The sequence below is a fragment of the Cajanus cajan genome, chromosome 10 (assembly GCF_000230855.2).
Source record: "Cajanus cajan strain Asha chromosome 10, NIPB_CcT2T_4, whole genome shotgun sequence".
Taxonomy (NCBI): Eukaryota; Viridiplantae; Streptophyta; class Magnoliopsida; order Fabales; family Fabaceae; genus Cajanus; species Cajanus cajan.
In genome coordinates this window covers 15263494-15291027 of record NC_138526.1, presented here as the reverse complement: position 1 = coordinate 15291027, position 27534 = coordinate 15263494, and the positions used below count along the sequence as shown (strand labels likewise).

General features: G+C 30.6%; 1 protein-coding gene across 2 annotated transcripts; it reads left to right on the top strand.

Annotated features, from left to right (window-relative positions):
* Positions 1–17169: 17169 nt before the first annotated feature.
* Positions 17170–26550, top strand: PSF1 (partner of SLD five 1). 2 transcript variants are annotated; one of them, XM_029269208.2, is made up of 8 exons: positions 17173–17330; positions 18910–18998; positions 23542–23695; positions 24654–24721; positions 24948–25061; positions 25169–25331; positions 26082–26231; positions 26317–26550. In XM_029269208.2, the coding sequence occupies exons 3-8, from the start codon at positions 23621–23623 to the stop codon at positions 26341–26343; spliced, it is 597 nt and encodes a 198-aa protein (XP_029125041.1). In that variant the 5' UTR covers positions 17173–17330; positions 18910–18998; positions 23542–23620; the 3' UTR covers positions 26344–26550. The 2 variants fall into 2 exon arrangements, with proteins under 2 accessions (XP_020202489.1, XP_029125041.1); XM_020346900.3 differs by lacking the exon at positions 18910–18998 and having other exon boundaries at positions 17170–17330.
* Positions 26551–27534: the final 984 nt, after the last annotated feature.

The following is a 27534-nucleotide window of genomic DNA, read 5'->3' as shown; positions in this document are numbered from 1 at the left end:
TTTGTGGAGCGTTTGTCCTTTCACTAAGAAGAAAGACGAGAGTAAAAGGTTGTGCATAGACTATCATTAGTTGAACAAGGTAATGATTCAAAATAAGTATCCTTGCTTAGGATATATAACCATGTGGACTAGTAAGTGAGAGTATGTGTGTATTTACTAAGATAAACCTTAGATCAAGTTGTCACATAGTTGAAGCCAATGTGATGATTGATGTCTTATGTAGGAAATATTTACATATGGCAACCTCAAGGATAGAAAGTTGGATTTATTCGCAAGAGTTTAGGTATATGATCGTAACATGTGAAATTGCCCCTAACAATGTGAGACTAGGTATGTTAAGAGTAACTAGTGACCTATTGGTTAGGTAAGATCAAAAGGTTGTGTGACACCCTCTATCCCGCATCATATATTCAACATAAAAAGCACATAATTCTCTTTAAAATAAAATAAATTATTGAAATAAGACGTTCTCTTTCGACTCATGAGTAGAGAATTCACATTATAGAAATCCTTTCATAGAACATAAAATCACTTAAACATAAATCCTTAGGTAAAAATAAATAACATAATGAATTTCATCAAAACACAATAAACGAAAATTCTCTAATGTTAAACCTTGGTGTCACATAGTCTAATCAGAGTTTCCCGACTAGACTTCCTCATCAAAACCTTTGGCATCCTGTTGAGGCTCACCTGCACATCACAATAAAACAAGAAACACAAAAAGCAAAGGGAGTGAGAAACGTCTCACTTAGGCTCGATGCACAGAAACAAATGTTAAATAGCCCCCACATATAATACATGCAACATACATAGCATACCCAAAGAAATCATAATCACCCTCATGTCTCGATATCATGCATACTACTCACTACATGCATGTGGCACCATATGGAATTCACATATTTCTTGTCACTGGTATGCTGATACAACAACACACCTGGGGCACATGTAATCATAAAAATATCACTAGTGGCCCAAAGACACACCTAGAATTCACATGAGTGGACTGGTAGGTGACCTCAACGACACACCTAGAATAATTCAGTACACCAACATGTGACCTAAGCGGCACACCTAGAGTCACATATGCTCATGATGCATGTCACACATTCACTAGTCATGTACTCTTAACTTATGTTGTAACACACACTTGCCACATTCACTGTAAAATCATAACCTTCATCACATTCCATACCAACACAAGACAACAAATCACAGATAACATATTGATACATGAGATATAGGTTGGGGCATCATAAAGAGTGAAGGAAAAATTGCAAGCATGGAAGATCACGGCCGTGACTGGTGAGTCACGCCCATGATTCACTCGCAAAAAGTGAGGATTCTCAAACAGGGTCAATCACAACCGTGACTCATGCGCGAAAGTGAGGGTTCTCAACAGAGTCAATCACGGCCGTGATTCACTCTGTCCCAACGCGAAACCGTAAAATCTGCATACTACAAAATGAAAACTCCACCACCTTTACACCAATTCATCAAGTTTCATAACTTAATCAGTACAAATATTTCATTATACGCTCATAACACAAAATAACACTCAATTTAGTCATTAACACATTAAATCAAACCAATTAACCACATTCCTAATTCTTTCCATTAGGGTTTTCCATAGGAACCCATATAGCACTTTATGTCAAATCAACACTCGTCAATTTCAGGGAACAAAATACATATTTGCACTCAAAATGAAACAAAGAATACAAAGGAACATTCAGAAATCAAAACAGAAAACTCTCACAAATCCCTAGCATACACACACATAGGATTGGGGTCCAATCTTGACTACCTAACATTTATCCCCGCACTCCGAACGAGATTTCTCACTTCCTCCTTACCTTGATGGGCAGAAGTCAAAGCACAGGCAGTTTCCGAGTAGTCTCCTTCTTCTGATTCTCCTTGGTCTTCAGAGAGTATAGAAGGGAAATGAACAGAAAGAAAATGGGTACGTGAAACTGACTCTAACAACTCCCTTTTACTCAATTAATAAAATAATAATAACCCAATTACCAAAACGGCCTTCCTTCTCCTTTTATAAAACACTTAAAATAAAATCAAAATACACTCCTCCCTTTTAATAAAAATATCACAAACTTAAACCTTTAATAAAATACATCTTCATAAAATACACCCTATATTAATAATCAAAATATTAACCAAGACCATGTTTTATATTAAAATAGAGCTCATATGATTGATTAAATAACATCAAAATCCTTACAAAATACATTTAAAATATTAAAATAATTATTAGCATATCATTAATATGAACTAAGAAAACTAGGGTGTTACTGGTTGACCATAAGGGTGTTCATGATGTGGTTTGGCTTGATTTTTGCCTTAAACTCATCCAAACCAAACATGAAAATTAAGTGTAGTTTGGTTTTAATATGAACCCCGTAGGATCAAAATTCCAGCATCCCAAATTATGAATTTCTTTGGATAATTTATAAGAAAATAAAGAAATTAAAAAGGATAAAAATATGGATTGAGGTAAGAAATGAAAAAATAACGTCATAATTTCTGAAGATTCATAAGTTGAGGAGGATTTCATCAGGTTGGGTTTAATTTTTGTTTTTAAAATTTTTTATTTATAAATTAACTAAAAATATGTAATATTATGTTTTTTATTTAAGACCTTTTGTAAAAAAAAAAATACAAATATGAAAATATTTTGATTACTTAATATATTTAACACTCATTTATATTTTACTATTTTATTAAACATATTTATTTATTATAATTTTAATTATCATAATATATATTTTTTCTCATATATATAAATAGTCACTGAAAAAATTATTTTTGAAAGTTATATATAAGTCATAATTTTTTGTTCTAAAATTTAGTTGAGTAGTTTATAATTTCATAAAACACTTTTTATGTTATGTGTCAATTTGTATATTTGCACTATGCATTTGAAATACACACACACGCAAATAAGTGAGGTTTGATTTGGTTTAGAGTAGTTTTACATTTTAATCCGAAAATTGAACCAAATAAGATGATTTTGAAAATTTAAAAACCAAACCAAACTACCAATTTATAATTTTTTTTTATCAATTTTTGGTTTTATGGATCAATTTATATAACGATCTATCATGACCACTACACTTCGTGAATCATCTAGCAGTAGAACTATTCATATGCTTAAGATTTTACTCTCACACTTATACCATGACATGTATATAAGTGCAACTAAAAACAACTATATAAATATATAGTATATGTATAATCATCCAATATAAAACATATAAACTCCTAAGTACAGGTAAAACATTACTATACAAACCATCAAAAGCAATACAAGACAAGACTACACCACTAAAATGGTCCTACAACATCTCTCAAAAGTTTGCTCTAGCTAACTCTAACTTGATCCCATAAAAATCATGATAATCGCAATTCAAATCACATGGAAAATACGTAAGGGTAAGCTAGATTTTAAAAACATACTTAAGTTTTCAAAAACATACCTATATTATTATCCAACATGTAAACCAACCAAAAAAACACCTGATGGTTTACAACATTCACCAAACAACATAGCACCCACATGTTGAAAGCTACACACCAAGACATATCGTACAATAATATATTCATCCAATGCATATGAACATGCGAATCAACTACACGTCATATGCTTACACCTTAACTAATGTGTCATCACACATTCACTTACGAAGATCTCCTAATAATATGAGCAGTCTAAGTGACTCCACCCTACTGAACAAATCCAATTGTTTTCGCACCTGAATCGTTGGCTTGATCACAACAAAATGGGATAACAGTCCCTTATTTGGTTTCTCGAGTTTTGTCACTTACACTAGGAAAGTTCGGCTCCACTGTTAGGAATAGTACAGTTAGGTATAGGCTTACCACGACCTTGGCATGCATGACCAAGTCACATGGAGTTCGCCCACTAATTATCCTGAAGGAACCACACAATCTTTCCAAGTACTTGGGTAATAGCCCTCAACATCTTACCTTATCCAATCACGAACTATGGACCTAAAAGAGACTTAACTTACCTCAAAACTCTCTCCAAGAGACACAACTACTCATGGAGGGTTTTCTGTCAGTACTCTACCTAAGCACCACCCTAAGATTCCCTATGTGGAATTTTCAATTTTCAAAAACGTTTTCTCTCCTCAAGTTTTAAGTTAGCCAACATGCCTTAATGCTCAAAACATTCTCGGCATCCACAGCTTAACATCATCATCTATATACATTAACCCAGGTCATATAGAGATCAAATTATGCCATCATACATAGCATACCAATGATAGACAACTTCATCATAATAGCATATCAATACCTATCCACCACTCCAACCATGCAAACTTTAGTACATTTATCATACATAGCATATCAACTCTAGAAAACTTAATCATAATAGCATATCAATAGCTATCCACCATTCCAACCATGCAAACACTTCATCATACATAGCATATCAATACCAATTTCAACTATACAAGTATAGCATACCAATTCTTATCATAATCATCATACATACAACATGCAATAGACACAAATACTCTATTCATGTTTACCATATTCATCCATCACACAACATGTATCAACACACAACTTATCAAAATCAACTATTGTACAATGACATCTCCCACATAAAATATCACATAGAGTTATGAAGAATTCAAGTTCTAATTCTATCATTTACTATACTGAAAATCACAAAAACTACAATAATTTAGCTTAAAGTAGACAACTTGACCTTTACTTACTAAAAAGGTCATAACTTGAGTTCTAAACCTCCTTTTTAGGTGATTCCAAAGCCATTGAAAACTAACATCTAGGACTACAACTTTTATAAGACAACAAAGTCTAATTCGAAAAGTACTAATCCATTCATACATTTCAAAGAAATTTAGTGGGTTCCTTCTAGAGACATCCTTGATTCTCATCTCCAATTCCGCAAAACCATTTTAAAATGACTCAGTTGTTTCCTTTCAAAGACCCCCTAAATCTTATTTTTAATTCCACTCAGTCGTTTTAAAACCACCTAGTCGTTTCATGACAAAGTCCATCTTTATTATTTTTCCATTTGGAGGTTTTCAAACCTCGTTATTCCATCCCAAGCTCACCTACAAGCTCCAAACTCAAATCTAAACCATGAAAGCTCATTTAAACAACAAGAATACATCAATTTCAACAACAAAACAACTCATAACAAGCATTTGGGTACAAAATCAAGATTTTTCCTCAAAAGCCCCAAATACTTCAAAAATCTCTAAGAAACTAAGAACACCAAGTTTCTCCTTGCAAACCAGTTTAACATTCAAATGATTGTGCATCAAATGAGCATTCCTACTACGAATGTAACATGAAAATCCATACCAAGATCAAGTCCTAGCTCCCTTTACATAGATTTCAAGCTACTCGAAAGTAAAAAAGAAAAACGAGGAAGGTGCTTTGTGCTTCCATCAACAAAGGAGAGGAAGAACAAGGAAATGAGCTTAGAGAACTCTACAACAGCTGGATCAATTGAGCTCCAACCATTTTCAAGAACCACTAGTCTCTTGCACTCTAAGTTGCTCTCAACAAAAAATCACACTCTAATGTTCTTGGGGTCTAAGAGAAAAAGACTAATGCTTATCAATTAAAGTTTGTCCACCCCCAACAACAAGAGCCTAGTGTTACAATTTATAGTTTTTTTGTTTTGGTTGGCTTAATTTTGAATGCCTCTAGTTTACTAGTTCTTCCTTGGACTCATTGTTATGCAATTTTTATTATGTTTATAACCTTTTTTTTTATTCGAATGTAAGTTAGTTTCAATAATTTTCACATAGGTGAATTTAACGAGATAAGTTTCATGTCTTAAATTAATAATAGAAAAGGATTCAAAATTGTATTCCAAATTAAAAAAAATGATAATTTTTTAAAAGGATAATTGGCCCAAATTTTAAAGATAAAGTATTAAAATGAATTTTTGAAAGATAAAGGATAAAAATGAATTTTAAAAACAAGGTAAAAAATAAAAAATATAATTTAACATATAATAATAATGATCATTTTTTTCTAAATAATAACTCTTCTTTTTAAAATATGTTTTGTTTAAAAAAAAAATTATTTGAAAATACAATAATAATTATAAAGAAAATTAAATTTCTTCTTCGTTTTTTTTTCTTTTGAGGGCTAAAATAAACATTTTAAAAAGACATCTTAATTTTACATGCTGAGATGTAACCATCTTTGTGATGTAGGATGCTAGCATTGAACATAACCTAACACTAACTATATGATATGATAATTAATATATAATAATATTTAGACTAGATTGTACTTTTAATTTCTATTTTTATCTTATTTTTATTATTTTTATTATTTTTATGAAATAAAAAATAAACTTAAATATTAATTATTATGTCATTTATTTAATGTTATATGATAATTAATGTACAATTTCATTGATTAATGGATAAATATTTAACAAGAAGACAAAAAAATTTCGATTTTATAAAATTGGGGACTAAGCCTTCAAATTTAAAAAATGGGAAATCAAAATTGTAAATTAAAAAGGAGACCCAAAATATAATTTAACTAAATATCTTTTATTTCATTACAATTTTCATAATTAATGGATAAATATTTAATAAGAAAATAAAAATTACTAATTTTATAAAAATAAAAATTTTAAAATTGAGAATTAAAAAGATACTCAAAATCTAAATATCTTTTATTTAACTAGTATTTTTGTTTTGCGACTTCATTTTGGACGTTATAAATGTTCATTTTTATCTTATTAAATTTCATTGTAGTCCAATATATGTTATAAAATTATCACAATCTACCATACTATCTTTCTTTTAAAATAGTATATCTAACTTTTATTTATTCTCCCATTACTACATGTCATAGGCACGCAAACTTTCTTTTATCATATTAGTAATTGTAAAAAATTTATCTTTCCTTTTATCATAGCAGTAATTGTAAAAAAAATTTATTATAAGAGAATATTTATTATCTATTTATAAGAAAATATTTTTAAAAAATTAATAACCAAACAAGAAGTAAATCTAAAATAATTATCATTGACAACTCATGTTTTAGAAAATATTTAATTTTAATAAGATGATAGGAAAACATGTATTTCAATTGTAAACGGTAGACATTACTCGAACGTTAATATAGGGAGATTGATCTAATTGGCAATGCAACACCTTAAACAAAAAGTCAGTTAGGAATTATGGTAACAAGCTAAGGATACAGTCTATCTCACCAAACTTATCAACTGCAAAATTTATCTTTCCATCATTATGATTAGAAAGATTATATCATTACAATTTACAATATTATCGTTTATTAAAAAATTATCATCATTTTTAATACTTTCTATTAAATCTTTGGAAGTTGTTTTAAAATTCACTTCCCACTCAATATAAAATTAATTTCGGTCAATGAAATTCACTTTCCGCATATTAATTTCGCTCAAAATATAAAATTATTCTTGTCATCCTCACTAGTTATAATCATTGTAGTACTTTCTAATTTTGAATCCATAGTTCACCAAGTATCTTTTCTCTAATTCTTTTTGTTTTGAGAAGGCCAACAAAATATTTTATTCAAACACTAGCTCCAAAAAGGTTGATTGAGTCTTGAATCATTAATGTCAGGTTTATATTTCTTAGCATTAAATTGAACATAATTCCTAGTATTCCAAATTATCCAGAGTTTAATATCACACTCCCTTCCAAAGCATCAACATTCTTGATGTTGATGGATATGACTCTTAGAATAGTAAATTTGAGTCTAACTCAATCCTACAAAATTAGTTTAAAAAGTGAGGGTTATTTTTCACATATATATTATTTAATTGTCTAATTTCTAGTTAATGTGAGACTTAGGTTTTTTCCAATATATCTTCTCACGTCCAATACTATTGAACTTGATATGGATAAATGGTTGGTGACCCTTCTTTTAAGGATCTAGGATATGTGGTCCTTTTTAAGGATCTTGGATAGCTATGATATTATGTTTGCTTCAGAATATCTAATATGCATAAAGAAGAAAATTCATGTCATTGTAATATTGATGATAGATTTCATATAAAATTGATCAAAAGAAGGGATTTATATACATGCTAAAGGAATCAATTATGTTGGACAACTCATGCAAGAGTTGTGTGAAGAAAGAGAAAATTCTACCTAAGATTTACAAAATATTCTCTCCAATCTATTTGATATATATTTTGAATAAATAACTATTATGTAATCAAATTAATCATATTATGGTAATAGCCCCCCACAAGTGGGACTTGAACATCACAAAGTCCCAACTTGGAGACAAAAGAATTAAAGGAAGTCGAATGAAGTGGCTTGATAAAAGCATTTGCAAGTTGAGATGAAGAAGAAACGGGTAAGAGAAGAAGAAGGAACGGGTAAGAGATAAAGGAGCCCATATTGAATTTTCTAATGAATAACATGACAATCAATCTTTGTGTTTTGTACTTTCATGAAATGTTGGATTATGAGCAAGATATATGGCTAACTTATTATCACAGAAAACTGAAGCAGGAAAATTCAAAGAAGTTTTGAGATCATTGAACAAATAATGCAACCATTGTAATTCACATGTGAGACTTGCAAGAGCTAGGTATTCAACTTCAGAATATGATCTAGAGATAGTGGAGTACATTTTAGATCTCCAAGAAATTAGAGAGGAGCCAAGAAACACACAATCCAATAATAGACTTGGGAGAAATGGGGCAGCTAGCCAATCAGAATCTACAAATGTAGACAATTTAAGAGATGCTGAAGAAGAATAAAAGAGACAACGACTAGGGGAGCCTTTGAGATAGCAAAGAATTCTAGTGGCTGCTTGATAATGAATGTCTAGAGGCTTGGAAACAAATTAACTTAACTATTGGACAGCATATGAGATATCAGGCCTAATTGTTGTGAGATACAATAAGCGGCCAATGTGACACCCTCTACCCCAACACATAAATAAACAATAAATACAAAAAGATAATTTCTGAGTAAATAGAACTTTCTTAATCAAAACCATGTTTCACATGACATAGGAGTATTTTTATGAGTGTAACACTATTTTTTTTTGGTTATTAGTCAATCAATTTATTCTTATTTGAATAATTTCTGAATAATTTTTATTTTTAGATTTCTTTTTAGTTGTATAAATATTCTCAGATATTGGCAAACACAATGCTCTCGAGTGCTTAATTTCAATCACAATAGCATTATTCTGTTATATACTTCATTCATAGCATTAAATATTTCAATCAATACACCTGTTCATCTCTATTTTATTTTATGTAAATATTCAAATGATTTACTCATAATGATATTTACGCGTCATATGAAGCTAATTTAATCAATTAAGACATTTATATTCCAAGCAAAATTGAGCTGAATGGATACAACAAACTTCTGAGTAAAACAACATACCACACAAATAATTCAAATATAAAGACACTTCAAAGAAACTAACCTTAGCAGTGAGACTGAATAATTTACGAGATATTTTTTTTTCTTTTGATTTTGGATTGGCTAATGCCTACCAGGAAGAAAGCTCACAATCACACTACCACTAGTGGAAAATTAGCATATTACGTCACCCCTTTTACGTCATAAATACGAAAATCCGATGTAAAAAAAATGCGGTGGCATTTTTGTAATTTTTGCGAACTATTTTACGTCGGACCTGGTAGGGTCCGACGTAAAAAAGGACGCAAATTTGAATAAGAGAGCGCGAGGCACACCGCGCCCATTCACTCTTCATCACTTTTCATTTTTTTCTCTCTAAACCTTCTCCCTCTCCTTTGTTACTGAATCGTTTTTTTGTCTTTTGCAGAGGAATGAACTCTTTGTTACTCATTTGCACATTGTTGCTGCTTCTTAGGTATGAATCAAGGTTTTGTTAGCACTTTTCTACTTCGCATTGCTACTCTAGCTATCTGTTTTATTTGATTTTTTGGTTGTTCTATTTGTGTAGGTAGTGGGCGTTTTCTTTTGGGTTGTTATACGAAGTTGAATGGCTTGTTCTACAAGCAGAACGGCCCGTTCTGAAAGCAGAACGCCCCGTTCTCCAAGCAGAACGGGCCGTTCTGCTTGCAGAACGGGCCGTTCTGCTGATATTTTTATGTTTTTTTTTATTTTATTTTTTTCCTACTTTTTTACGTCAGATGTCTTAATGTCCGACGTAAATTTACATCAGTTTTGAAGATCCGACGTAAAATTTACGTCTCCCGCTTCTACGTCGATACGTTTTTTGACGTAAAAAGCTGAAAATATCCGATGTAATACACCTCTTTTGTACTAGTGTACCTAATCAAACCCTACCATAAGAGATTTATTTGTAGGATCTTCACATCCAATGTATGAACCTGGGTCCCTTGGTTGGTTACTTAGTCCAAACCTTAGAATCACATGATCTACTGGTAATTTTTTGGGGTGGGAATAGCAAGGCTTCTCTCCCAAATTCAAGGCTTTTGAATTATTTTGATGTACAACTTGACTTACAATAACTTGTTGTATGGAGCTTATTGATGATGTAAGGGGATGATCATGTATGTTAAACTCCATGCTGATCTGAACATGAGATTTGCAATTATTCTGTCAACATTGTTGGTTTCCGATTCCATTGGTTTCTTGTCCTGAGACCTAAATACAAGATAACATGCTGATAATTCTATCAACTTGAGCAATAGTACAAAACCATGTTCTATAAAAGTATAGATTTTTATATAGAATTGTTTAATAAACCGTTAGTTATTTTGGCATAAAAGTATTGATTTTCAGTTAAAAACAAAATGGAACATGTTAACTCAAAATATAATTTATAATTATCTTTCATATCACTGCTTTGACTAGAAATAATATAATTGTTAGATGTCCAACTCATTATCATAATGCGTGCTGAATGTAACAGCAATTTTGTTCTTTGTAGTAAACCTAATCAGTTCTCCGCAAATTTTTCTGTCATTTAGAGCAAGCAACAAAATGTGCATTAGTTAAATAAAACTGTAAATTAACTTTAAAGTTTGTTTAGATATAAGTTATAGATATTTTTGAGAACTTTTCTACAATAAAATACTATTTATTTTCAGTAAATAAGTTTTCAAAAGCATTTAAATCTTGTATCCAAATAGACTTTTAACAAATTTTGGCATTAAGAATTTGTCATGCATTAGACAAAAGACAAGAGTACATATCATACATCCACCAAATCTAATCATGTGTAAGAATCATTCTCAACTAGATAGGTATAAAAATCATTCCTAAAAGATGTTTCTTTTCTTTGTGTTTTACTTCTCTATAAGTCCTTAAACATAAATTCACTAGAGACTTCTAATGTTAAAGGTTAATTAGAACTAGTACTAAACCTCAAAGGAAAAGTGTTCTCAAAGAATTCAACATTTTTAGTCTCCGCTAGTTATTGTAATCAATTACTACTTTTAAGGACAAGAAACTCATAAGTAGCACTACATTTAAGACAACTAATAAATATACAATAAGAAGTCTTAGACCATATTTTCCTTTTCTTAAGATAAGCCAACAGAACTTTAGCTAGGTACTCCCACCCTCGCAAGTACTTTAGGTTAGGTTGATATCTTTTTCATAACTCGTACGATGTTTTATCGGTCTTTGTTTGGGGTGTCGTATTTTGTAGGAACATGCAATTAATAAGGCTTCTCTCCAAAGGTTATTAGGAGATAAAGAACCACCATAAGAAAAGGCTAATCTAAAGGTAAGTAAAATTTATTGACGAATTTTCCAACAAACTTTTTTCCATCCAAAGATTAACATTTTTTATGGCTATTATCATCAAATATGCGACAAAAAAAATTATTTGAAAATATTCGATGGATATTAACTAGAGATTTTTTCAACAAATGTTTCCCACAGATTATTTGTTGGAAATTACTTCCATCTAGGGGTTTCAAACAGGTTGGTCTGACTTAGCCTAGCCTAACTTATAAATGTTATTTTAGACTACGTTGGCCTAACCTATATTTTTCTTAGGCTACCATTTTTTGGTCCAACTTGACCTATGTCGGGCCATTAGGCTATTGAGTCAAATTGAACAAATTAAAAAAATACATTTTAAAAAATAAACCTATTTTCTTATGATGAAAAAAAAATTATAAAACTTAATTAATATTATATATTGTCATGAAATACCTAGTTATTTTGGTACAATCATGAAACACTATTACTACAAGTTAATTACAATAGCTATTCTAGCAATATTTACATATAAAATCATGTTGATTCTATTTGTCGTTCTTTTCCTTGAGGTTGAAAGTCTAATTTGGTTATTTTTTTAAAATCATATTATACTTGGTATTTGGTAAGAGTTGGAGCACTACAAGAAATGTTACATATAGTGACATATACAAAAAATGTCACTATAAGTATAATATATGTAAGTATATGTCTATTTAATATATAGTTGCACAATTTTAGTGTTGATTTTGAATGAGATTTAACAACATATTTTGTGTGTCACTATAGTCTATACCTACACTTTTTAATAATATACCAACATATATCGTAGTTATTGTATGGGTAAAAGTAATTTTTAATGACATGTATAGTGTCACTATAGGGTGTGTGTCACTATATGACAATTTTCTTGTAGTGTTAGGGACAACACCAACAATAGATAATAAAGTAATAGATGATAACTGGAATGAGATAGGAAAAATGTCATAACAAAGAAAGACTTATTAGCTAGGTAAACATATTTGAACAACTAAGTAGAAAAAATCATATTTTAAAGAAAAATAAAAGTTTCTTATAAGGTGAAGTGATACTATGTAATTATGTGGTATCAACAATGGTGGTGAGTCATTATCGTCACTCTATGAGCAAAAGCGTGAGCATGACTACATCTTCATCTTCTTTGACAAATAGAATATAGATGATGAGTCAAGGGGGTAATGATATTATGGAAGCGACAAAACTCTCACAACGACTAATTCTAACCCTAAATTTGTAACTTCAACTTCGTATGCAAATACAAAAAAATAAAAGACTATTTTTATTGTAGTATTATTATATTTAATTATGCTATTTTATAAAACATTACATATTGTTATTAATTTATATTATTTCAATTATTAGTTTTACGGATCAACTTGTAAGCTTACAAGCCAACCTGACTCGAGCCTATTTGACTTATCAGACTTAGCGAGTTAAAGCAAAATGATCTAATCTATTTAGGTCATCTATTTTAAGTTCAATCTGACCATATTTGTAGGCTAGTCAGGCCAATCCATTGGGTTGGACTCAAATTAACAATCCTACTTTCATAAAAAATTACTTTTGTTAAAAACGTGAACAAATCTATCGGTAAGTTAAAAAAAATGAAGAAAATATAATCACAAATTAAATATAAAAGTAGCCAATAAAATTTTTGAATGCTTAAATAATTTTACATGTTAATTAGTGTTAAGTATAATTTTATCATATATATATATATATATATATATATATATATATATATATATTAAAAAGTTTTTTATTTTCATTAATTATAAAGTATGTATATTTTAAAATAGAAAATTTAAATACATATTAATATTAATATAAATTCAAATAAATTGATAAATTATTAAATTACTCTAAATTATTTTATATTTAATTAAATATGTGTATATATATATATTATTTAATTGAAAAATTGATAAAAAAAATACTATATATTTATATTTTATTTATTAACATGTATAATTTTAATAATTAATTTATCTAAACCTCCTTTGATCTATACAATTTTTTAGTTAACTAATCACAATTATTAATTTTATTTTATGATTAATTCATCCAATGACATTGGATTTACATAAATTCAATTATATATGTTCATTTTTATTTATTTTATTTTTGATATATTCATTCTCTCTTGAAATTTTTCTACACACTTCCTAGCCTTTATTTCTTTCTCTCTACAAAATAAAAAAGTTCGCACTCAATTTAATTCCAACAATATGATATTATTTTATAGTCAAGACACATATCTGTGCCTTCAAATATATATCTATCTTTTTAGGTTACATTCTTATTTTGGGACTAAATATAATGATATTTTCATCAATAATCTTAAATTATAAACTATAATCTATTTTAAGAAAAAATGATTACATTGACAACCTTTGAACATTTATTAGATTATTTATTTTTTTATACTTACACTAATTTCCTCAATGTTTAAAAATATTAATTACATTATTTTACACTAGCTACTACATACACACTTAATATTAAAAATAAAATTATACTAATATCTCCATATATATATATATATATATATATATAATATTAACACCCTCTTAAGAGATATATATTGAAATAATTAAAAAATAATGAGTATTTATATAAGTTTACAAAAATTCAGTTAATTATTGCATAATTAATTTTTTTAATAAAAAACTCACATTCATTTTTTAATTTGAGTGTCTATTTTCATGTCACAAAGTCAAAACTGAAATAGTCACATATTACGATTCAAAATTTAATACCAGTATTTAATAATATAAAATTCATAATAATTATTCTTCTGTAATAGATTATAAGTTTAATTATTGTTTTGTCATTTAATTTAATTTTTTAGGTTCAATTTATCCTTTTATTTTTTAAATTTTGAATAATTAGTCTCTTTATTTAATTATTAAGTTTAATTTAGTCCATTTATTTCAAAAATGGTTCAATTAATTTTTGTAAAAATAAAATTAATTTAGTCCAATTGTGACACTCTCTACCCCAACATTAATACACAATAAAATGTAAACAAATATTGTTTCTTTTTCTTTTAGAGTAAATAAAATCTTTCATGGTTAACAACATTTTTTATGTATAAAACAATTGTCTCAAATATCTTAAGGTAGAAGATTCACATTCCTAATTCATAAATCATAGAAAGTCATCATTTAAGTATCAAAATTCAAGAAATCATATAAAGGAAAATATAGATTAATTCCAGTAAAGGTGGCAGTGCCTCCTAGTTAGGAATTAATTTATAACTTTCAAATCATGTAATAAAAATAATATGACAACGATGTACATTTTGATCTTTTCTCAAGAACGTTCAAAATTACAAAAGAAAAGAAAATTAAAGCTTTTTAAAACAATAACATCCAAAATAAGTCCAGCTATGCCCGATGTCACATCCTATCAGAGCAGGCCCAACTGAAGCCTTAAGCCTCATCACCAACATCCTCATGATGTTGTTCACCTGCAACATAATTTAAACATATACAAAAATAACAAGGGAGTGAGAAACATCTCACTTAGTTTCAGGTGAAGATTAAAGGTTAGATAGCACTCACACACATACAACAAATATAAGTCACATGTAAACAATACACATACATCATTAATATTACATATACACTCATTTATCATGCAATGATGTCATGGACTCAACTCATAAATGCATGCATGTGGCACCGTACGGAAGTTTCACATATCATTACTGGTGACCCTAAGGTACACCTGGTTACATCACTGGTGACCCTAAGGTACACCTTGTTAGCATGTTACATCGTTGGTGACCCTAAGGTACACCTGGTTAGCATGTTACATCGTGGGTGACCATAAGGTACACCTTATTAGCATGTTACATCGTGGGTATGCGGCCTCAGCGGCACACCTGGAGTAATATATGCATATGATGCATGTCATACATTCATAATCTCATTGACTCAACATTTATCTTATTACATAATTTTATTTAGTACATCATGTCATTATTCTTCATATTCTCATAATCATAACTTGTCTCAATAGTCCATTCTTAGGTCTCATGTCATTTGTCCATATTTTACATGATCATGTCATAAATACTCCTCATAAGGTCCGCATAGGAATTCATACAGAACATTCTTTTTCATATTAAAACTTATTTAGTTTTAGCATTAATTCCATATTCATTTATTACTTTCAAGGAACAAAGTAACAAGGAACAAAGTAAAAACAAGGAACAAAGTAGAGCAAACAGAAAGACAGAACAACAGGCAAGGAATTGGGGGCCAATCCGACAATCAAACTATCCAACAATTATCCCCACACCCCCGAGCGAGGTTTCTCACTCCCCACCTTACCTGGATAAGCGGAGTTGAAACTTGGGCAGAGCCTCCTCCTCTGGATTCCCTCTTTCTTTCCCTCTCTTTCTCTCTCTCTCTTTCTCTCTCTCTCTTTCTCTTTCTCTTACTCTTTCTCTCTCTCTCTCTCTCTCTCTCTCTCTTCCTCTCTCTAAGATTTTCACTTTCTTACTCAATATAATTTTTTCACCCCCCTTGCCCCTATTTATAGGCATCCTGGCGCACCCGGAACGACCCGTATTGAATTCGGAACGGCCCGTTCCGGATCCTTCAAACATATGTAAAATTCTCAACTGGAACGACCTGTTCCAAAATCGGAACGGCCCGTTTCCAAAAAGCAGAACGACCCGTTCTGAAATTAGAACGGCCCGTTCTGGAGTTCACTTTTGCACAGGTTGACCATAAAGAGAACGGTCCGTTTCCAACTTAACTTTTTAGACACTTTTCTTACTCTGGAACGGCCTGTTTCACTTTAGGAACGACCCGTTCCGGAAAAATCCAATTAGGCATTTTTACAAATTTAGAACGCCCCGTTCCACTTTTGGAACGACCCGTTCTGCTGCTTCAAAGTCAGTATATTTTCATTGTCTGGAACGGCCCGTTCCACTTTTTGGAACAGCCCGTTCCAGCCTTAATAAAAATAATTTTATAAAAAATTTCATAAATAACTTAAATTATTAAAACCTTTTACAATATTTTATAAAAACTCCTTTTAATTAACAAAAACAACTATAAGAAAATAATATTCATATATATATAAATAAATAATAATAGATATTGTATTAGTAGAAAATTTGGAGTGTTACACCAATTTTTTCCTACTAGCTTCAAATATTTTAAAAAGATAAAAGCAAATTTAATTTTAAAATAAACCAAATAGAACATATTTTAACAAACAAAAACTTAATTAATACTTTTAAAAATAAAATTATGAATTTGAACAAAGAAAAAATTTAAAGAATGAAAATAAATTCATAAAAAGAAAAACTAAGATAACAATTAAACTTATATTATTATATAATATTTTATATGTATTCATATTTATATAACATACATCTTAAACTCATAGAAAATAAAAAAAGCAAAAAGCAAAGTCCCTAAACCCATGAAAACCCTGACCCATTTGAAGGAAAGAAATCCCTAACCCACGAAATCGCCTTCGTCCAGCCACCACCGCCTGCCGTCGCGCCCAACTGCCATCGTCCGTCGTGTCACCGTCAAGGTCTACCTTTTCCGATTATACTTTATATCATTAATCTTTTTTTTTTTTTTTTTTTTTTAACAAGTTCAACAAATTTGGAGTATTTGAATCTGGTTTAGAATGTAGATATACATGATGCTTCATCTAGTGCTTTTAATTCAATTTTTCTTATACTTTTACTTTTCCTTTTAATTTCTTTAATTTGTTCTTTCATAATGTTTTCTGAAAGTGGGGAGATTCTGATTCGTCTAAAAATCTATGAGATTTTAGGAACCAAATGTTTTGATTTGAAGAATCACCTTTGGTATGAAATATTCTGTAGATGTTGCTTCCGTAGTTTAGGGGTGGTACTCTCAGTGAATCCTAGGAAGTATTTTCTGTTCGGCGAGTGAAGGGAGAACTTAGCATATTGGTTGAAGGGAAAGCAAACTATATAGTTGAACAGACATTTGAGTTTGAGAGTGAACTAAGAGAACTGATTGCAAGTGACGAGAGTCTCTCCACGGTGATAGCTTCCTTATATTTGTATGCCTTCAAGTTTAGTTTTAATAGAAGCTTGATTTAGATAAAAAATCAACACCTGTAATTAGCTTAAAATTATCTAATTTACCTTAGTTGATTTACTCAGCCATTTCTAATATTGAGTTACTGTGTAATTCCAATGCATTTGTTTGTTGATATGATGATGCCAGTTTGATAGTTACTTTATACACTTTGCAATATTGTGGTTGGCGGTAACCAAGAAAGTTGGATCAAATTAGAAACGAGAAAAGGAACTTGGTTTGTCAATTTTAATTATTCCTTAGCCTGGGTTACTACCAAACCATATATAGATATATATTATTTAGACGTGCATGGCCTAAATTGAAGCAATGATGTACAATTTTTTCTCCTTAATTTTCTTCAAAATTCTAAATGAAAGTAATAAGAAGCACATGCATCACATCTTCTGATATACAGATATATCCCTCGGCGGCGCCTATCCTTTTTCCTCTTTCAGCTTACAAGTTGCCTGCCTTTCTTTCGTAAACCCATGTTACTGTAACATATCTGTGTCTTGCCTGTACTTGTCATATATACTTGTATAAATATCTCTGCATATATATATATTAAACATTCTATAGTATCTGCACATTATTTTTCTTTATTTCTTCTTTTTATCATATATATATACAGACAGTTTTCTTTCTACAATTTCTTCCCTTCTTAGTTAATTACTACTCTAGCTCTTTTTCTTTTTCTTTTTTTCTTCAATGAAACCAGTTAAGTGTTGCTCCTAAGAAATTTAAAAATATGGTGCTCAACTGAAGTTTTATTCCAATTATATGTTGCTCTATTTTTTATTGTTATCTTTCTTATTATTTATTTTGTTAATTCTTTGCTTTGATTCTACTTTTCAAAATTTGAATTCCCATGATAAAAATAAAAGGGTTACATTATTCATTTAATACCTTTTTATAGTATTTTTTTTCTTCATCTCTTTCTATTAGACAGATCCTCTTATAGTATTTCTTTCTCTTTGTTTCATATTTTATTGTACAAAAAAATTATATACATAGTTTCTCAAAATAAAAGACTTAGTTCAAGTAATGTTGTGCAGGTTCAGTGGGATCAGATTCTTAAGTGTCTGATGTTTAAGGAAGAATACTAGTTAGGAGACACGTAAATTCACCATTGGTTTGTGCCTATGTAAATGAGCTAACCCCTTTTTTGTGCCTATGTGAAAGCTTAGTCTATTTCCTGCAGTTGATAATATTCGGTTCTTAACGCACAGATTTTATATTGTTCTATCTTGTTAAATTATTAGTATTCTTGAATGTCAGATTTTATGAAATGTGAATTGAACTCCTACTATTATGTGAGTTTGTTGGTTGTAGGATTTGACATGCTTTGCAAATATTTTTATGAAAGTAATCTTGCATGTCATCTAAGTATGCAAAGTTTGTATTTTCTGAATGGATTGATATGAAGAAAAGATAATCGTCTCTACCAATGTGCATAATATTTGAATTTTACTTGTGGACTGACATGAAGTGGGCCAAATCTAAAAGCAGGAAGGAACAAATGAAGAAACAGTTTTAGATGTACAGCATGAGTTAGAAATATATGTGAAAATATCTGGAGAAATGAGCCTATATAGACCACTAAATTGTAATATTGCATTTTTAAACATATGCTGAACATCAATCACATTGCTGGTTACATTTGTACTTCAACTGTGAATTTGGGAATTTTAATCTGTGTAACTACTTTTGACCATGCCCTCATCTCTATTTTACTGTCCTTCCTTGCTAGATTGTTGGCTTTTCATTTCATCGTGTTCTGTTTTCTGTGTGAGCCTTCTATACTAAGCAATTACAGGGATTTTTTGTTTAATTATGATTTGTACTGTACTTAGGAATCATTTACATTTAGTCTCTCTCTCTCTCTCTCTCTCTCTCTCTCTCTCTCTCTCTTTCTCTCTCTCTTTTGTTCATACATCACTTTTGCAACTGAGAAAGCTTTTAACCATAAAGTATTTATAGGCTGATACTTTTGGAAAGTGAATGCCAAAACTTTGTTAAAATAAGCTAAGCCAGTTGTTCGTGTTGAAACCTGATTTAAGGAAGTTAACTGTGTAAGGCCTTGTTTGTATACACTCTCAATAAGAATTATAGGAGAAGAAAATATGAAATTAAATGAATTAAACTTCTCCCATAAGTTATAATAGAAGTTAAGGGGCATAACTTAAGTTAATTTAACGAAGAAGTTTTATTCATTTGCTTTCTATTTTCTTCTTCTGAGTGCTGATTCTTTGTTACATATGAAAGCCAAGTAAATCATAGAAATGTTTGATATGATCTATTATTCTCATGGCTTGAGGTATCCTTTTGCTGCCATAGTTTGTCTTGGGTGATACTTGTTATCTGCAATTACTCAATGCAAGGTCCAAACCAGGAAACCTTGTGAGTATATAAGTAAACATTTTTTAAAAAATAGTTGGACTTTTTTTTTTTTTTTTTTTTTCTCGGGGAGTAGGAAAAGATGCTGACTTTAAACCAATTTTGGAGCAGGAAAACATTAATTTGCCTTAGGTTGGGACAATTTTCTTTTCCTTTAGTCGCTTCCTCTGGCTTCACATCTTTTAAATTGATTAAAATAAGGTTCAGATGCATTCCTATGCCACATCTTCAAAATTCTCTCTTTTTAAATTGCTACCTTTCTGATTACCCTCTTGCTGGACTTCCATTCCTTTTTAGCACTTTTATTATGATTTTTTTTTTCAGTTCTAAATTGTTAGTCCACAGTTGTCTTTGGAATATGATTTTTTTGTAGGATTATTGATCTGATTATAACTATATTCTCTTTGCTTCACTTTCTTTACAAATATCCTCCGTTAAATTAATGACCTGTGCCTTTTGATTCCTTCATTTTGCTCCCTAAAATTATTCATTGCATGACATGTTAAGGCCTTCCTTACTTCTTTTGCCCCACTCCATGTAAGTTGATTGTTCAGATAAGAGAAAATCAGTTTTCAAATCACTGAATTGATACTCAAACCAAAGATGATTGAATTTGTGTGGTTTACCTTGGATTGAAACATTAAATAAGGCCAAATCAACTTAATTAATTTGAAGATTGTTCTGGGACAGATATGTGAATTACTTTAGATTAGTTGAACTACTTTAGATGGCTAGGATTCACTGTTCTATCACTTAGAATTGTTTTTCTTAGATTCTATATATTTGAGAGGTTTAATAATTTATAACAACGAGACTGAGTTTTTGAAAATATTAGCAGTTTATTCACCAAACTTTTATTATTTTAGAAAGGAGGGTTTGTATTTCAATTTCACTCTTCAATGAATCCACTTAGAGCTGAAGTTATATATATTAAACATTTAACCATGTAATGTATCACTTTCTCAATCTCAATTCTTCCTTGATTTTTATATATTTTTTTATATACTGTCTAAAGTTTTCAGCCTAGGTTTTGATTAGACTCTTGCAATTTCCCCCTTTTTTCTTCTTCTTCTTCTTCTTCCAATCTCTTAGATTTCAAGGATTTTTTTTTCTTCAAAATTTAATGTGAATGTGTAAGTATTATCGAAATATAATTCATGTGGTTTTGGGGTTGTGATCAAATATAATTTGGCTCAGTTTTTAGCAGCTAAAGGGTGATATAAATATAGCAATTGTAAAGCTCAATTTTAGAAGCAAAACACAAACTTCTCTCCTATTTAATTTGTCCCTTAATCCTTTGAGTATATTTTCATAAATTTGCAATGATAAATCTCTGGCGGTTGGATGAGAAATGAGATTGTGGAAAATATTTACCAGAAATATATCTATGTATAATCTCTTGACCTTTTGACCATTAGATTAAATATTTAAAAAGAACTTGACACGGGCTTCATAACCTTTACATTAAATCATTAATCAAGGCAACTGTTTGCAATGGAACATATATAACACTAAGCAAGTTTTACCATATACACCATGCTTATTGTCTTCTTTATCCTTCAATGTCCCAAGATGTTGGGCAAATGCAAAAAATCATGGCCTGAAGTTCATATGGTCAAAACAAAAGAGATTAGATGTTCCTGTATGAATAGATTAACTTCATATATGAGAATCTTTGTATTCAATGAGCTTGGTGATGTGAGGATGATATTAATGTTCACTTCTTTATATCCTTTTAACAATTAAAGTAATTTATAATATTGAAAATTTGACCTGCTGAAGCCTACCTGTTTCTGTTGGGAACAATTTAAAGGAATCTCTGTCGATGGATGAGAATAATGATTAAAAAAATTATTGAGGGCCAAGTATTCTTTCATAAAGGCTTTCTGCATAGCATCTATGCTGACTTTCTTTTCTGTATTTGATGTTCCTGCCTTTTGGCCAATATTACTCTATTATTGGATTGTTCTGTTGGTCCTAAAAATGAGGCACCAAATTGCGCATATATAATTAGATACAAATATATTTCATTCTACTTTGGAAATCAGGTTAATAGGTTATCTTATGCGTGAAAAGGCTTTTTGCAGAAAGACCTGAATTTATATTACTATTGATTCTAATAATTCTCGAATTTGGTTTGCATGACTCTGATTGCAAACCAAGCTCAAATTTGTCTAGCACTTCTCATATTTGGCTTTCCTTTAACACTTAATCTAGGAAAAGAGTGTGCAGTGCAGTATGATTCTTAGTGAAATAGCATGAATTTTCTTGGATTCGGCTTGTGTTGGAAGAAACAAGCTAAGAATGATTGTCTGTGTGGAGAAGAATTCAATCAATATTGTAAATTATGAATTTGTTGTAAAGAATTGATATTTGATGTATAAAAGAATTTTTTTTTTCAAAGGACGTTTTAGAGGCTATATTATCTATTGTTATTTCCAAGCATTTATTATTATTTTATTTAAAATACTTTTATATTTATTTGAATAACAAGGATGAAGAGAATATTTTAAATGAAACTTGTAAAAGTGAGAATACACACCATGTTTTTTCAACTCGTCATTTTTCACATTTGTTTATTATTGATTTTTTATTATGGTGACACATTTTATTGATAAATTTACATTTATATTAAGTTACATTCAATGTTTTTAATAAAAGTTATCAATATTTTTTTAGATTATTTGACATTATTATTTTAATTACATAATATGAATAATCTTTTATAATTATTGTTATGATAATTAATTATGATTATAAATTTATATATTAAATATTAAATGTGACTCGTGCAATATACAAGTTATAATAATAGTAAATTTGTAAATCTGAATATAGATAACAAATCTTAATGTAAATGAGCAAGACTACATCAGAAAATGAACTCTTGATAATGTCAAAATAACTTGTGTAGAATGTAGATTAAAGGCCAACTGGCCAACCAATTTAATAGGTGGGCTAGTAATATATAAAGATAAGAAATGATGGTCTGAGCTTGACCATGGGTTGGCCCTAGTCCATATTGTCCTGTGGTTTGAGTCTACGGCCTTTTGTGCCCTATGGGTTTTTGACCTTGGCCTATACAGGCAAGGTCTGGTGGGGTGGACTGGGCCATATTTATGGTTCTAAATGTACATAAGTAACATGTTGAGTTCCATAGGGTCTCCCTGTCACAGCTTGCTAAATGCTTACTGAGTTCCATTTTTGCTGTTGATTTGAATTTGAATATCTAAGCAAAAGCTTGCCCATTTGAAACCATCTCTTAATTTTATTCTTTTTTGTTTTCATAGCTATCTGATCAGTAATTGTGAACTTGCCATAATCTTTTGGGGTGTAATTCCTCTTCTGGTGAAAGCTGGAACTTGGATCATGTATGGGAGAACAGCTTACCAACTTGTGAAAGAATTTGCAAGTGGAGAAAAGGGCCAGCTTGTGCCATTCAATGTAAGCCTATGTCTTCATTTTTCTGTTGGATATTAATATTTTTATTTTTCAATTGTTGGGTTATGCTGGAAGCCTGGAACAACCTTGTGTTATTGAAAATAATTTACAATATTAGTATGTAATTTAAACATTATTTTTTGGCACTTTAATTTCAGTGAGTGGTATCTTAAGTTTTGGAATAATGTTGGTACTCTTGTATGAGCCTTTAGTTTCATGCATCTGGGGATTGTTACTGCTTTCTAATCTTACTGATGCTTGTTGATGGCATTTTGTGTTGTGAAAATCTGTCACAGTTACCTCACTGAGAATACTTGAATTCATGTTTAAATCTTGCCTCTACCAGCCCTTGTCAGCTACAATACTAGAGCTGTATCCGGATCTATACTACTTTGCTTTGGATTAAAATACTGCATATGATTTTTTACTGCTTCAAAGGTGTTGACTTCGTGAGTATATAATGATAAGTTCAACTATGAATATAATTCTCTTCACTATTCCAACTTTTAGTAGTTGAGATGAAAAATAGAAATTATTTGTATGGATAAGATCACTCTAAGTACGATTTGAGTCAGGATTCAGGCAACTAATTCACATATGAAATATTTTTCTTAAATTCATCAACTGCGTCTGCGTGTCATTTTAGATCCCTTTTAATTTATCCAAGCATTTCTATTCTACCATTTTCATACATGAAACATGATTCTCCCCACTCTGAAGGCAAGGAGAAAAATCTTTTAGAAGCTTCCTGATTACAGTTAACTTATTTTATTCTTTCGTGATTCATGATGTTCCAGTTTATGATATCATCCTTGGATGAAGTATTTATGACTTTTATGATGTTGCTATTTGATACCTTGATTTCCTTTGCTCTTAATTTTTATCTATCATAGACCTTTTACCATACTCTGATTGAATATATGCTTACTTTGAATTGATTATTTTTCCATTAATCTTGTAGAGTGACTTGTTTGAACAAGTAGTTGCAGAATGCAGTCAACATCACCTTGAGCTTCAGTCCTTGATAAGGTAGCATTAATATGGTGTCCTGCTTCTTTTTTGTGTCCCGCTTTTTTCTCATTGGAATATGCTATCTAACACAAGCATGGGTTTTAAACGTGTGCTTGTGTATGGTGAAACTGTATTAAGAAGTTAAATAAGAGGTGATAAAGTCACATGCATATTTTCCCCCAAAGCATTACTTTTTGTTGCAGTATCCTATCCCATTTGAGCATTTGTTGTTTTGTGTAAACAGGAAGATACAAGATGAAGGTTTGGATGTCCAAACGGCAAGAAATGCAGATCACTATGGAGCCCTTATCCACCATCTTGCTTTAGTCCGAAATAAACGTTGTCTAATGGCCTATGTGTAAGTATCTCTTTGAAATGCTATTTTCCATCAAGTATATTTTTTATGTATTGTTAGATTTTGTAACTTATCTGCATTCTAAGATTCTGTAACTTACCTCTATGCAGGTACAATCGAGCTGAAATTATGCGAAGCTTGTTGTGGAAGATAGGGCATGTGCTCCCTCAAGAAATTGAAGAGAAGCTTTGTAATTCGGAGGAAGAATATTTCAAGAAGCATTCTACAGCATTGAAATCTTATATGAAGAAACTGCTGGTTGATCTGACTGTGGTAACCTCTCCCTCTCCTATGAGCACACATGCACATGTATACACTCACATAAGAGATCATATAAGGGAAAAATACAGACATCAGTTTATGCATATGTGCATCAATGTAGTTTCAAGATGTTGTATCTGTAATCAATGTCTTAAGTAATTTTAGCCTGGGCTGCTTATAATTTTAGGATTATTGATTGAAAAGGAACTACTTTTGGTTGTGGTATAAAACTATCCCTAGTTTTAAGTTAACTCCATGTTTGTAGGCCAAGAATTTTTTTTCTTCCGTTTCAGTTCAAATTACAATGTATGTAATATTCATTTTGCATCTTGCTTGATTGAGGCAAAAATTCTTATAGTGTTGGCTTAAGAAATTCCATGGATGTATCGCATTCCCTTTATCTTCTATATAGTTGAATAATTCAAGTGATGATGCAACCAAAGGTTATCATGCAGATACTTGTTTTGATGCACCTTAAGTCGGTTGCAGAATGAATAAGGGAGATCGGTTGATAGTATTGTTGGGGTTTTGAGAAGCATGCATCTCATGTGAAAATTAATAGACTTGGTTGTTTGGGGTTCTTGATGTGCATTTGCTTTAGGTGTATGTGATTGGATAACTGGTAAGATGTAAGAACACCAATCTGAGGGATGGGAACAACAATGAGTTATTCACTGTTGTTTATAGTTTCTAGTAGCAGAATTTATTTGAAATGTGAGGATAAACTACTGTATCGTCAATCATAAAATCTGCATTTGATAGGATATGGTACCGCCAAAAGATCCTTACATCCAAGTAAGGGTCCTTGATGACATTGGAGAAGGCATTGTGCTTAGTGATAAGACTGCCAATTTTGCCCGCCATTCAATGCACTTTCTTAAGCGAACTGATGCCGAGCCATTTATCTCAAAGGTTAAGTTGTCTTCCAGCTTAAGATTTTATATTGCAAAATAGTATGAAATGCGACCTAATTTATCTATTTTCTGAAAATCAACAGGGCCTAATGGAGGAGCTCACCAGTTGACCTGCTACTGCTAGGCTTGTACCTGGAAGATATGTAGATGAGAGGACTATTTGAGAACTTGATACCAATTATGTTATAATATTTTTTATCTGGTAATGTCATTTTTGTCAATATTTTAACGAATCTTGCTTCAAGAACAAGAACTAGAGCTTCTTTAATTTGTGTTTTCTATATAAACAACACAAATTCTAGGGTGATCCACTTTAATTTGTGGTTTATGGTGCACTGAGCTTACATGTTAAAGGTCGACTTAATAGATGTGGCTAAATAATCTGCCAATTCTTAGAGATATTCCAAACATAAAATGACATACTAAAGATAGATAGTGAAATAGTGTTTCATGCTAATGATTGGAGTGGGCTAGATATATTTATTAGTTTTCACTTGTTAATTCAGTTGAACAAGAAGCCAACCCCTGCATCTGTCAACACCCTTTAGATGCATACACTTTTTGTATGTTTTTCCACGAGAACCTTATAAGCGATGATTTATATATGTTTTTTTATCCTCTATTTCTCTAAAATTTCGTTGGAAGTTATAAACATTTTTTGGTTTGCACAGATTTTGAGTGAGGTAAATGGAGGAGGGAGAGAGAAAGGAGAAAACCAGGTGGAGAGGATGCATGGTGAAATTGTGTGGATGAGATGAAACTAATGGTAATGGTGAATAATGGTGTTCCACCCTGTACTACCTATTAAAGTGTTCCACCATAGCATTTTTCTATAAACAAAAGTGCATTAGAAAACTAAATATATGATTAAAACGTAGTTCAAGTAATAAGACACGCTACATATGCAAGGGACATCTAAACGAGCACACGTGGATGTAAAATAATTGGACCAAATTAACAAAATTTTGGACAAACCATTCTTGACAACTTTGAGTCTAGAGCCGTCAAAATGGGTTAACTTGACTCATGTGTCGATCTACCTTGACTCATTTTAAAAATTGATCAACTTAACTTGGTTCATTTTTTATTTTCTCAAAATCTCTTTGACTCGGCCTACCATGAGTTGGTGGGTCATACGGGCAGCCCACCAACTTACAAAAAGATTAAAAAAAATTACCAATCATCCATTAATATATTACTAGTGGGGGTCACAACCTGAATTTTGAGTGCAACATCACAATCAAAATATGAAAAACATAAAAAAAAAATGAAATAAAGGTTTAAAAATACTTCATCAAAAA